This window comes from Belonocnema kinseyi, chromosome 9, assembly GCF_010883055.1.
Source record: "Belonocnema kinseyi isolate 2016_QV_RU_SX_M_011 chromosome 9, B_treatae_v1, whole genome shotgun sequence".
Lineage (NCBI taxonomy): Eukaryota > Metazoa > Arthropoda > Insecta > Hymenoptera > Cynipidae > Belonocnema > Belonocnema kinseyi.
The window spans coordinates 5,778,972-5,792,673 of NC_046665.1; the positions used below are offsets into that span (position 1 = coordinate 5,778,972).

At 37.1% G+C, this 13,702-nt stretch overlaps 1 protein-coding gene across 2 annotated transcripts in view; it reads right to left on the minus strand.

Annotated features, from left to right (window-relative positions):
* Nucleotides 1-7,219: 7,219 nt before the first annotated feature.
* The window catches only part of LOC117179446 (divergent protein kinase domain 2A), a 53,438-nt gene continuing 46,955 nt past the window's right edge, over nt 7,220-13,702 (minus strand). The window contains exons 3-4 of one of the 2 annotated variants that reach the window (XM_033371267.1): nt 7,750-7,880; nt 7,220-7,668 (exon numbers count right to left, since the gene is read on the minus strand). In XM_033371267.1, coding sequence (XP_033227158.1) covers nt 7,471-7,668; nt 7,750-7,880 — 329 coding nt within the window. In that variant the 3' untranslated portion in view covers nt 7,220-7,470. Of the gene's footprint in view, nt 7,669-7,745; nt 7,881-13,702 lie in introns of both variants that reach the window. The other variant, XM_033371268.1, reaches the window with a different exon arrangement.

Genomic DNA, 13,702 nt, shown 5'->3' on the forward strand with positions numbered 1-13,702 from the left:
TAAGTTGAATTTCATAAATAAGTTAAAAAATTTATTTTTAATTGTTAATTTGATATGAAATTAAACATTTATATATTAATTTTTTATATTTTCCTTTTAATATATAATATAATTTTATGCTCACTTTCAACCGGGTTTTTAGCTATGACTTTATGGTTCTTAGGGTTTTGCCTAAAATTATCATGGGGTTCTTTTATTCTAGCAGAAAGTAATTTACCAGCTTGACCTATTTAGCATTTTTCACAAATTAAGCATTGCATTTTATATACATCAGTAAGTTGAAAATTACCAGGAGATCTTTGCCTAATTTTATAAATGTATCTAGTTTTGAATCAATTCTAAAAGTTGTTGTAAAATTAAAATCATTAAATATTCTTTTCATTTCAAAAGACAACTTACTATGGAAGGGGATGGAAGTAGAAGGTTTGGAAACAAAATTACTATCATAGGGTGTCTAATAAATTTTGGCCACGAAATTCCTGGACAATTCCCGCATTTATCCTGCTTATAAATATAAGCTCCTTTTCACGATCTAAGCATACATAAAATGCATAGTAAGTTGCAACATGCTTAATTTACTTTATTGCAATATTAGATATATTTACAAAATATATTTTTTAATTTTCAAGAATTTGAATTTTGAGTAAGAAAAGAGTGGTGCAATGAGTTGCAACGACTACGTAAAAAATAAATTGATATCAATGTTTTAAACATTTATTTGAAACGCTTATAAATTAATACAATGCACGAGTTTTATAGGTATAAGTCTAATTTATTCAGTCTTATTTTCTACAAATAAATTCAAAAGATTAACATATAAAACGCGAAGTTCAAATTACTCTATTTATGTAGAACATTTGAATTATGATCGCAAACTCTTCAATTGCTCCTCAATAGATGCAATCTCATTACTAGTATCTGCTAGTAATTTGGCTTTCCTCCATTTTTCCAGAGCATCCGTCCATTTTCTGTAGGCATTCCTCATAGAAAGATTACATATATTCAAACATGTAACTCCTCCTGTCATGGTAACAGCATCGTGTATTATCCAATTTGCCACTAGGGTTTCTTCTTTTAGATTCTGAATGAGAATTGCCTTGTTCACGGAAAATCCTCTTTCTAAATGTGCATTTTCATAAGAAAATATGAAAAACATCTTCAATATTTTTTTCAGATTTTCTGTTTATTCTTCCTTTTATGTCGAAAATAGTTGCATTCAAAACTTGTCTAATATTGTTTCCTTCCGAGAGAACATCTTAATCTTTATTAATCTGACAATAATGTCTTATATTCTCGATCTGCGTTCAGAATAACAATCGCGGGAAGCAAATTGGCGCCGAGAAGAATGTCTAAGGCTGTTCGTAAGTTCTCTTCTGCTGATGTTTTAGCAAAAGCCACGTTTGCAGGATTAAGAAAGGTTAATGCTTTTTTCAAAGGATACTTTAGAGGAGACTTCTCTAATAGTTTGGCTACTAGATACTAGAGGCAGGTTCGACAGTCTTGCCGGCATAAAAGGATTTCTTTTTGAGAGACACCTTTGCATTTTTCTAGTGCAATACGGATGTCATATCCCAGATCAATATCTTTAGAGTACTTTAGATTAACGAACTGCTTGTCAATTTTCTTCATCACGAAAATACAATGCAACTTCGTTTTTTTCCATCACGTCTTCCTTCACAAAACGCGTCATGCAATTCTTTAATAATAATAAGAGCGAGCTTTGCTGGTAAGAGTTTGTTTTTTAGCAATTCAGCAATAACGGTGAAACTACTACACGACGTCTCTTGTCTCGCTTTTTGTACATGTTGTACATATTTTTCTAAATTTGGAAGACACTCTTTTGTTTTTCTTGATACTTTCCCGTTTTCAATCCATCGAATCTGGAAGAACTGTTGAAGCAATTCTGCACAACCAGAAATCTCAATGAAGTCACCGCGGCGTGAAGGTATTTCCTTAAATAAATTGGAAGAGGCACTCAAAAACTCAACTACGTTCCAATTTGTCTTTCGAATGCCTGTTTTGTAGGTTCCATTGACTACATGTAGTGCACATGAACATAGTTCCAACAATTGTGGTGAATCAAAGTTGGTTCGCAGCTCCGATTTAAATAGGTGAATAAGTTTCCAATTAACATTAGGCCCGTCCATTGATATCTGCAAAACCCTCTGATGATTAATTTGTCCGTGTCCAGCCTTAAATCCGTCAAGAAGATCGGTAGCTTTGGAATGATAAAGAAACACGGAACTTAAACATCAAGAAGTTAATTAATTTTTTCATTGTCCCAAAAACGAATATGCAAGTCCATTTGGGTTTTCTGTGCTATTTTATGTAAGCTCCCTTTAAAACCGACGACAATATGTTCGAGAAATTTAACTTGATTTTCGAGATGTTTTTGGAAATACGGAGCTAAGCCATATACTACGCTGTAAGATATTTGATTCTGGTGTAACCTCATGTTCTGAGAAATTTCACTGTCAGGGAACATTCGTTTGAAAATAAAAGCGTCACTTTCTGCACTTCGCAAACAATTGTGATTCATGATTGTTTGCAAACACCACAAAGTTTCAGCTTCCGTCCCTTTATCTTTAGAAAATTTGAAGCCCTCGAAATGCGTTAATAAACATGAGAAATTTCTATTCGATTCGATAGGTAGAGATGTAGTAGTTGGATGTGCGAGTGTTGGCAAATTACTGGAACCTGCTGTTGACGAGAGGTTTGAAGTTCCAGAGCTTTGCGATAAATTCATGAAAAAGGAGGCAGGAATACTGACAGAATTCTCAACTAAATTGAATAATTCGTCATGTCTTTTACTTTTCACGTGGCTTTTAACGGCAGTACGACCCATAGATTCGAATGAGAAACTTCTTTTACAAAGCGTACAAAATAAAACCAGACATTTTTGATTATAAAAGAAATACAAAACACAAAATCTAAAAGGCAAACTTACCAAATTACACATCGAATATCTTGCGAGCACTAAATAAAGCACGTTGCACAATTTTGTAAAGCGTAATTGTTTCGATTTTATTATTAATATGTGTTTAAATAAATTCTATTGGATTATTATTCACAAGAGTTTTTTGAATAAATTCAATGTTTTATTTATAAAAGGATTCATGTGATAGTTCAAAAGCTATGTCAACAAGAATTTTTTCTATAGAAATTATATGTTCAATTGGATGGTTAGAAAAAAAGTTTAAGAATCTACCAGAATAAGTATGTTTTCGATACTAATCAGTAATAATTATACCTGAATCAGTTTTTATAAGTTCAACATTAAAAAAAGAAATGGAATTATTAACTACAATCTCCTGTGTGAATTTAAGTCTGGGATGATAAGAATTAAATTGATTTATGACATATTGTAATTTATTTTCCGGTAAGATAATGAAAGTGCCATCGACATATCTGAACTATCATGAACTAGAATATCAGAACGTTAAAGATTATCACCTAAGTAACTCAGGAAACAAAAAACAAAAATCCATTCAGTTGTGTTGAATGGGTTAGGAAGGCTTCTCAATTGCGTATCTGTCACTGGAATTTTAAAAATCGTTGTGAAATATGACAGCTAACCACAATAAAGTAGGTCTCATTCAAAGAGAGGGAAACTGATTGAATATGAACTTTCTTGAAATGGTCATTGCAATACATGGCAGATTCAAAGCTGCTTGAGAAAATGACCGATTTAGATAGTCGCAAACCGATTTAGTTTTAACTTTGTGAATCTGCAAATCACAGATACGCAATTCACAGAGTCGTCTTTTCAATGGGTTATTTTTTCCTGGGAACCTTCAGTTCGCCATGAATCCAAAAAAATTTTGTTAAAATGTAAGTTCTTTTTTAGGGTTCAAATATAGTTTTTGATATGTTGTATTATAAATTCCTCAGTGAAATAATAAAACCAGGACGCAGAAGGCATCGATGGGCAAACTATGGAAAAACATTACTTCCCCATTAAAATATAAAGACCATGTGTCAGGGACTGCCAAGCTTCTCCACGACAACAGATCACCAGCGAAATATTGAGACAGTGAAATCAAATTACAAGTCTTCCCTGGGCATTACTTCTTCAGAGAAATGTTTAGACCTCGAAATAGTAGCACCGACGAGCATGCCTTTGGCAAGCATCACTTCCCCACTGAACTATTGAGACAATGACACAATGGGATCGACACGCAAAACTTTCTCCAGCAAAATATTACGACCAAAACATAGTGGCATGGGGGACAGCCCTACCCTGGGTATTACTTTACCAGTATAACATTCTCACCATGACATAGTAGCCCTCACAGACAAGCTCTCATCGGGCTTTATTTGCCGGGCGAAATTTTCCATGGCATCACTTCCTTAACAAAATATTAAGTGAAATAGTAAGACCATGTCAAAGTTTTATTGGAGAGCAAGTCTTCTCCACGCATCAATTCTCCAGTGAAATGTTAAGAAACACTGTCACTGGAATCGATAGGTAAGTCTTCATAGGGCTAGACTTCTCAAAAAAAAAAATTAAAACCCCAACATGATGTAATCGATGGGCAAGCTTTCCTCTGGCATCACTTTCTTCGTAAAACTATAATACTATGTAAAAACACAAATGTAAAGTTTGATTTATCACTACTTTTAGATTTATGACTGGTGGTCTTGAAAATTTTGCATTATCCTCACAGCATGGGACATATCAGGTATGCCCCCAGGATACCCCAGGATATAAATGAAATATCCCAATTAATCCAGTCATCTGGTACTTTTATCCGGTCATTTCTAAGATAGTCATTAAGTACCTCATTTGGGAGTCCATAATAAGGGGTCAGGTTCTGTCAACAAGATTTCGTTCAAAAATACGGACATTTTTTTGTTACAAGGTGCAAAATATCACATTCCGTTGGATTGGTACTTTCCTGTGAATTGAAGAGGTCAAAGTGTTCTTAAGAAAATGAAAATTGATAAAATTTTGCTCCAAACAAAAAAAAAACGTTCTATCACCAATAGTCCAGGAGATACGACCTTTCAAAGAACGCTGATTTTACGCCGGATCTAAAAATGGTCAACAGATGAATTAAAGTAAACGTAAATACCAGTAATTTCAACAACAAAAAAACATTGTCCTACCTACAATAGATCGCGAGTTAGCACCTGCCAAAGGTGAACCAATTCTACCTGAATTTACAAGTAAATGCGCAGAATTCGGTTTTTTGTAAATTGCTCGTTTGGGGGTTATCACAGAAGAAAGTTCCTAGAGAAGGAATACAAAAGGACTTAATTCTGCATAAGTTGAAAAAGAAAATGTTTCTAGCTTCAATAAGGCATGAGTAACGGGCCTCCAAATATAGCTATTTTTGTTCTTTTTCACCGAATACTCGAAAGTCGTGTTTTTTGGAAATCCCTTGTTTCATGGATGTCACGGGGAAAGGTCTAACAAGATAAATGAAAAAGGACTTAATTTCGCATATGTACAAAAAAAAAGTTCCTACCGTTAATACGTCACGAGTAATGACCTAGCAAAGTGTATCCTTAATCAATTCGGTGATTAATTCGCACCGCGAAACAAAACTACGTCCATTTTCTTAATATATAAGTTTTTAACTCAAGTATCAGTTTTAATCAATAAATGAACCATAGTTAAAATAAATAAATTTCCATCATCAATCAAATGTGCATTTTTTCGCATTTTTTACTGAAGTTTATTATTTTTATTTTTATCTTATTAACTTATTATTTTAACAATTATTTATTTATTAAAAATGATTTAATATTCATTTTTAAGTCCTCTTTCATTTATCTACTTAGAACCTTCTGATGTGACATCCATGAAGTGAGGGATTTCCAAAAAACACGACTTGTCACGTGCCGAGCAAATAGGCGAGTGTAGAATGAAAATTTGGAGAGATTTATTTTTGTTTGTGGGTACGTTGTCACTTATCAGTTATATGTGAACTATATGAATTTCGGTATTATTAAATGAATGAAAGAAAGGTGGACTCATCCAAGGTTTATTATAAAGATTATATAAAAGATTACATTAGAAGAATATTAACTTACATGAACCTTCCTTCGCAAGAAAGGGCAAGAGAGAGTTGATTTGTCGATTGGATCTCCGTGTATAAAGTAAGGCAGCGACGAAACCTGACTATATGTTTGTTTGTAAGAACGATATACAAGCACGTTTCACAAGGGGTAGTGCAAAACAAGGCCCTAAACAGCTGCCCAATCCACACTTGCGTTCTTTCGCGAACATTCAAACAACTGACTTTATTCAGAAACGACTCAATTAACAACGACCGAAAGTCTCAGCCGACAGGACTTTAGTTCTCAACACGGTGATTCGTTACTAGGTCCTCAAAACCTCTGGCACGCGATTTGTATATCAAAGTTGAGCGACGTTGTCGGCACGACTGCTTAGAACGTAGAAATGCATTTGTAAATTGTCACGTAGAGGTGCATTTGTAAATTAAGACGCCCTGACAATTCAGAGAAACGTTGCTTAATGCACGAGACTCTCGATATTGAGTTTCGTATGACTCGATGTTTTGACTAATGTTTTATATTCACCGCATCGGTCACTAATATTAGTGGATGAGTAATAAATTTGTTCAACCGCAGTATTCGACGCTCGCATTTTCTATTCTCTTGGCCTGTCAGCAATATAAAATATCTTAACCATAATATTAATATTAGGTCCGACGCCTTTTTTCACAGTGTGTCTGACTACATACATGTTCTTCCACTGCATGGACTACCCATTAATGGTGAGCTGAAGCATATAATTATAATGAAACGCTATTATTTTTTTTAAGCACGCGTGTGTATTTATTCTTAACATTTTCAGATTTAGCTTTATTGTTAGTTGAAACTATTGAAAGTATAATTCATTCGTATGATTATAATCTTAGCTATAAGTACTTTACAACGGTACAGTTTGCAACTGTAGTTTCTCAGTGATCGAGCATTGGTATTTCATCCGTATTCTCCGAGTTATTATGCAGAAACACTTTTACCTCTAAAATGCACAGGTTCTGTATTCCAGGACGATATCCTGTTAACAGAGCCTGAACCCTTATTAGCTACCCCCAAATGAAGTACTTAGGAGGGAAAACAATGACTGCCCAGAAATTACCGGATTTGCACCATTTTCCCGAGCATGGCTGGACTAAATTTCAGTTTGTGGGATGTCCTAGAATCTTAATTTGGGAATTCCCAAAAACTTCCCAAACAGCATATATTTTTGCAAATAAAATTTTTCTTTATAAATAAAGATCACTTGATTCGTTACATGTTGAAAGCGTTTCAAATACGTTTTTAGTTTTGAAAATTAGCTTGGGTGGCATTAAAATTAATTTTAAGCACGTTGTGTTTGTTCAAATTCTTACATTACTAATCGACTACCTATAATTCGATACGCAACTTTTGCTGTTAGATATACGTGAAATAACTAAAATGAACGATATATAACTTGATTAAAATGAATAAAAATTACACATATTTGATAATATTTTGTAACAGCTTGTTGAGTTCAATTCCACTACTAATTCTCTGGTGAAATAATTGTGGATCAGAGCACTGGCTCAGTAATTGTGTAAGAGTTGGAAACTGTTCCAAAATCTTGGCTGGTACATCATGCAAGAATCCTTTTGATATCTGTGTTTTACTGATTCTTTGAGCTAGGATGAGCTGAAAATATTTAATTATAAGTGGTAAGCCTAAAAATTATTGAATATTTTTATCTATTACTTAATTATCATATTCACCTACTTTGCAAATAGCGTAGTAGTTATGGTCGCTAACTTTGTGCTCACATATTTCAGCAGGAGAAAATACTAAACATGTTTCGCAATCAAAGTTTCCATCACTTCTGTGTACATCTTGCCATGTTTTTGATTGATCTATCAACATATACAACTGTGTATTCTGGAACATGTTTTTCATTTAACCTTAAAAAGCTAAATCACGTTAGAAATTAATAATGAGATATTTCATTGTTAACATGGCCTTCTGGCGTTTGCGTGGCAGTAACCATATAATATATGAAATATAATATGTGATATCAGATAAGCGATATCATATGTAATATATGATATATGGTATATGATATGTGATCTACGTTTACTATCATGTTCCTTCATCAAGTTTTTAATCTCGAGAATGATCCAAGGCTAAGATCCCTGCGAAGAAATTCTTTATTAATCTATACTAATACTCGTATATACAAAATCTAGGAGCATGTGGAAGCTACAACTAACATATAGGCCGCCTTGTCCGCTGTAACTCCGCGTGCCCTTTTATAAACAATATACGCTTTGCTGTTCCCTTTTTTTTAAATTATGGTACACCTCCCTTCGCCCTTTTCCTTCATTAAATGCTTTTTCATTTGATGCTTTTTTTATTTGAGGCAAAATAACTTTTTGTCTTACTTTGAATAAAATTAAAATATTTCCTAGTGCTAAAATAGTCACACCTATACAGTCAGGACTACAAAATAAAAATTCCAATACACACACGGTTGTTAAACTTGTAAAAGTAAAAAAATTATATTATAATTGTACGATATTTTACAGTCTCTTTGCAATTGCATACATATTTATCTCTATAAGTACTATACATGTTGTCCCCCCAGACTGGATTGTCTAGACAATACACTCCGTTAGACACCCGTTTACGCACATGCCACTATTTACACAGTGCTTCTGATTAGTCCAGCTTAAATATTTTATAACTAAAAAACTGAAACTTTACCACTGCAGCACCTTGACGTGCCGATAAGGGAGGGATTGGAAAAGGTCTGTATGATTCTGTCAAATCTCAGGGATTCCCTGAATGAATTCTGCCCGGATCTACCACAACCCGGCAATATCACGAAGAAGCACGATTGCACACGGAAGGAACAACGGAGCAAGAAGAGAACAGCTGAGGGCACGCCTAGCCCTGGTGAAGGCTCGGCTCCGCAGCCAACAAAGAAGATTCAATTTTCTGAAGAATATAATGAATAGAAAGAGCAAAGGAGGGGTAAACGAAGGAACCAGCTGTCATCCACGGGCGAAATGTCTGCGCAACTAAAGGGTATAAAGGCTGCAGCATGACCCCCTCAATCAGCAGGAAAGAGGATGGTGCGCGCTCGCCCGGAAGCAGTTCTGATTAAGCCTGCGGCTGGGAAAAAATACGCGGACGTCTTAAAAACGATACGCAGTAGCGTAAAGTCCGATGACATGAGAGCCACAGTCAACGACAAATGGAGACGAGGACAAGTGATGTACTAGATCAAAATGGGTGCAGATTTGGAGGCCAGAGCTAAATTTAGTGAAACCCTGACAACTGCTGTTCGAAATTTCGGACAGGTATGACAGAAAAAAGTGAACTTGAAATTAACCTGCCAAAACCAATTAAAACGCAGGACAGTATTTACGCGTTGCTTCCGTAGATATAGCTTTGATCATATAGCAGTTTCTTGCAAAGAGAAGGACAGGCAAAAAACTTATTGGAAGTGTGGTAAGGAGAGGCATCTATCCCCGACCTGGAATAAGAAGCCTCATTGTTATCCATGGGCGGAACTGATAGATAGCAGTGCAAGCACTGAACATACCCCGTGATCCATGAGGTATTCTTCGTACAAAGAGTACTGCGGTATTGAGCATTAATGGCGGTCATTATCCAGAGCAACCTGGGTAGAGGCAGCCTTTCCTCTGATCTGCTGACTCAGATAGCGACAGAGCATAAGGCTGATCTGCTTATTATCTCGAAGAAATACTGTGGTATGGGTGGGAGCAACTAGTACCCTAATAATGCTAGTAAGGCAGGAATTTCGGTAAAGCTCAGTCGCCCGGCAGTTCTTGAAACGCTAGCCAGTGCCGGTGGTTTCACTACTGAGCCTGTGCGCCGCAAAAGGACTTCGAGAAAACAGGCGAAAAACGTGGTTGAACCGACTATGTGCTTGAGTTAAGTAGACATGTGACAGGTCAATCCCTAGAAAGTCAAGGCACCAGCATTCGGAATAGAACTAATGATGGTATGAGAATATTGCTGATCTTCGCAGAGATGCACTGAAGAAGTGCAGGAAGGCCCAACGTAAGAGGGCCGCGCTGACGACGGTGAGTCTGAAGAGAACTGTCTTGCGGTCAAGAAGGCACTAACGAAAGCCATAAAGAAGCAAAAAGCAAGGATCACTCGATGCTTTGGATTTGGGGCTCCAGAACCCCCACGCGATCCCGTAACTATGGAAGCAATCATGGGCGCACTCTTTCGAGAACATCCGGGGAGAGTATGTGTCCCGACATCGGTGGAGGAAGCTGAAGTTCAGCTATTTACCATAAACGAACTTCGTAATGTGGTGTCCTCCTTGGGCAACAGAAAGGCTCCAGGTCCTGATGGGATACTCGCCGAAATCTTGAAATTAATTGAAAACAAATCTCCATTCGTGCACCTGAATATGTATAGTGCATGTCTACTATCTGGCATCTTTGCAAAAAAATGGAAGGTGCAGAGGTTGTTTCTGCTGGATAAGGCTAAGGGTTCGCCCATCACTCCCTCGCCATTTAAACCACTCTGCATGCTGGACAACGCAGGAAGGCTCTTCCAGAAACTCCTACGGGTTCGGTTACGAACTGCCAAATAAGAATCAGGCGAAATGTCGGAGAATCAACATGAATTCCGCACGAATCGCTCGACTATTGGCGCAATTAGGGAATTCATCTCAGTGACTCAAAAGGCATCGCAGGGTAATCACAGATCAAGGAACACTTGTGTGCTGATCACCCTCGATGTGAAGAACGCCTTCAACTCAGCGAGGTGGGTTGACATCCTAGATGCACTAGAGTATCGTTTGAGCGTTACGGCGTATCTGCGAAATGTATTCAGATATAACTTCGACGACAGGGCCTCTAGAACGTGGTATAAAACGGTGTGTTAGAAATTGTGCTGCCTGAATAGGCCAAATTAATTGGCTTTGCAGATAATCTTGCTTCCATGATATTGGCAAGGGATATAGAGCAAGCGCAGAGAAGAATAACACATGTCACGTTTCTGCCAACGAGACGGAAGTTGTACTTCTCACAGGAGAGCCTGTTGTGGCTTCCAAAGTCGTCCGATATTTAGTGGAAAATGTTGACAAGAGCTAGTGCATATCGCACCGTTTCAGCACCGGAAATAATGGGTGTGGCGGGAATAATCCCGATTTTGCTCCTCGTTAAGGAGAGAAAAAGAACTTACGAGCGAAGCCAATTGGAGAAAGATCGTTTAAAAATCATAGCCTAGAAGAGAGTCCGTACCCTAGAAGAATAGCAGCAATGTTGGAGCATCCACTCCAGGGGTATATGGACTGCGCGGCTAATAGGATAGGTGTCTCTGTGGTTCGGAAGGAAACAAGGTGAATTTCCACCTCAATCAATTCCTCACGGGACACATGACTACTGCCCCGAAGAGGCTGACAGTGCAGAGCACATGTTCTATGATTGGGACAGGTGGGCAACCAAAAAACATGCACTGGGGACTGTCCTCGGAGACGTGTTCATTCCCGAGAATATTGTTATGGTGGTGTTGAGCAGCTAAGAAACTTGGGATGCAAGGGCATCGTATGTCGTATCTATCCGGTGACAGAAGAAAAAAGAGGAAAAAATAAAGCTGCGCAATGAAAAACAATTATGGTCAAGTAAATTGCTAACAGGGTCGAAGACCGGCGAGCGCGAGAAGGGACATATGTCCCTTCTACCAAGGATGATGCGTACCCCTGGAGAGAGGATCAACTGCGCATAGCTACATTCCCATCGAGCCATGATGTCGAAGGTCGACGATCTCGTTTTGCGACATAGTCGTGCTACTGAGGATGATGTGGACAACATGGCTGTGGTGGAATCCTGAAGAACTCCAAGCGAGCCATCATAATGGCGCCAAGGCACGGCGTAAAATGCCTATAACCCATGTTTTTGAAGTAATACGAAAACGGATCCCGGGAACATAGGTTGACAGAGAAAGGGGGAGTGGTTTAGTCAATAAGAAACTGACCCTACCCAACCTAAGAATCGCCTACTTTTAGTGGACGATTGTGAACATGGGTGCCTTATTTAAGAGTTCCCCTCCTACAGAAAAATCTGTATAATGAATTGAATATATATCAAGAATATAACAAAATGTTATAAAATCTGGAAAAAAGCTTATCTCTTGAATAACGCAAACTTTTATTTTGAACTGAGAATTAGTTTCAAATGTTGGTAAGATTTTTCGATTCTGGACAAATTCTCTGATATATTTCCTTTTATCATGCAGCATAGCAAGAAGCCAATTCTCTGAATGAGCAAAAAAAAATATTATTTTGTATTACTTTGTCTGAGATCTGATAATAAGCTATTCAATCATTTAGAATGTTTTTTCACTTTCTGAACGTCTAGATATCAGAAATTTGATGTATCTCCTGTTCTTTGAACAAGGCGATCTGCGCAATGAAAATTAAGAAAATCCAAGATTTCCACCCGAAATTTTAATGATTTAGACTCATTCACACAAGAAAACCTTGATTGCCTTCTATTCCCGCATGTCATAACCCCCAAGCTGTTCAAAGATGCGTAAACGAGGTCACGCCAGCGCCTAATGACGTGATTCCTATGGACGCAAATGATACTTATTATAGCATGTTTCCAGAAATTAACCTTTTTACCTACTTTTGAAACTAAATCTCAGTTCAAATTAAAGTCACCTTACTCACTGCTTGAAAGTTTTATACGATTTTTTATAATAGATTTAATGCTTTTACGATGATTCATTTTGATAAAAAAAGATATATCGAGTTCCAATCGTTTAAAAAAAAACTCTACGATGCCTGTGATTGGTCAGAGCACCCCACCGTGGGGACTGGTCGAACCGGATTGGCCAATTAAGACTTTTTTTTAAATCCGGGAGGACGGAAAGATAAATCAGATTGGTATTACAGTACAAGTCCGATAACTTGCCGCCCGGTAAGTGTACACTCCCCTTAAAACGTCATCACACGTACGGCACACACCCTAAGTGTGGTTCTCCCACTACATGTGCTATTTTGCTCATGATTTGCGTCCATGATTTACGCATGCACTCAACTAATAACGTGCTACTAGAAAGAGCGCCCGATATGTCCGCAATTCCTGGAATTTTCCGCCCAGCCCTGAAATTAGAAAGTTATCGTACTTGTACTGTATATCCATTGTCCCTATTGATGTTATTAATGTGTTTTAAGATTTCGATTGCTTCTCTATGTTTTCTTGGAAAGATATTGTGTGTTTTTGCAATAACTGTTGTTTCTCCAAAATATAGACTTTACCACGAGAACAAGGGATTTTATATACTCCTAGATCACTGAGGGGTGCTGTTTTGTCTTTAGGGTTATTTAGTAGTTGTCCTATTTTCGAAGATGGTTTAAATATGGTTTGCATGTTATGTTTGTTGAGAATAATTCCTATTTCCTATTGCTTTATCAATTTGTTTGTGTAATCGTTCTGCATTAGGATTTGTTTAACTTTGTGTAATTCCGTTACGTTGATGATACTTTTGCTATCTGGCGACATGGACGAGATGAACTAAATCAGTTTTTCGATTTCATCAATCGATTACAGTCTAATATCCAGTTCACCATGGAAATTGAACAAAACGGAAAATTGCCCTTCTTGGCCGTATTAGTTTACAAAAGACCTGATGACATATTAGGACATGAAGCTTACAAAAAAACTCACCCATACAAACAGATACC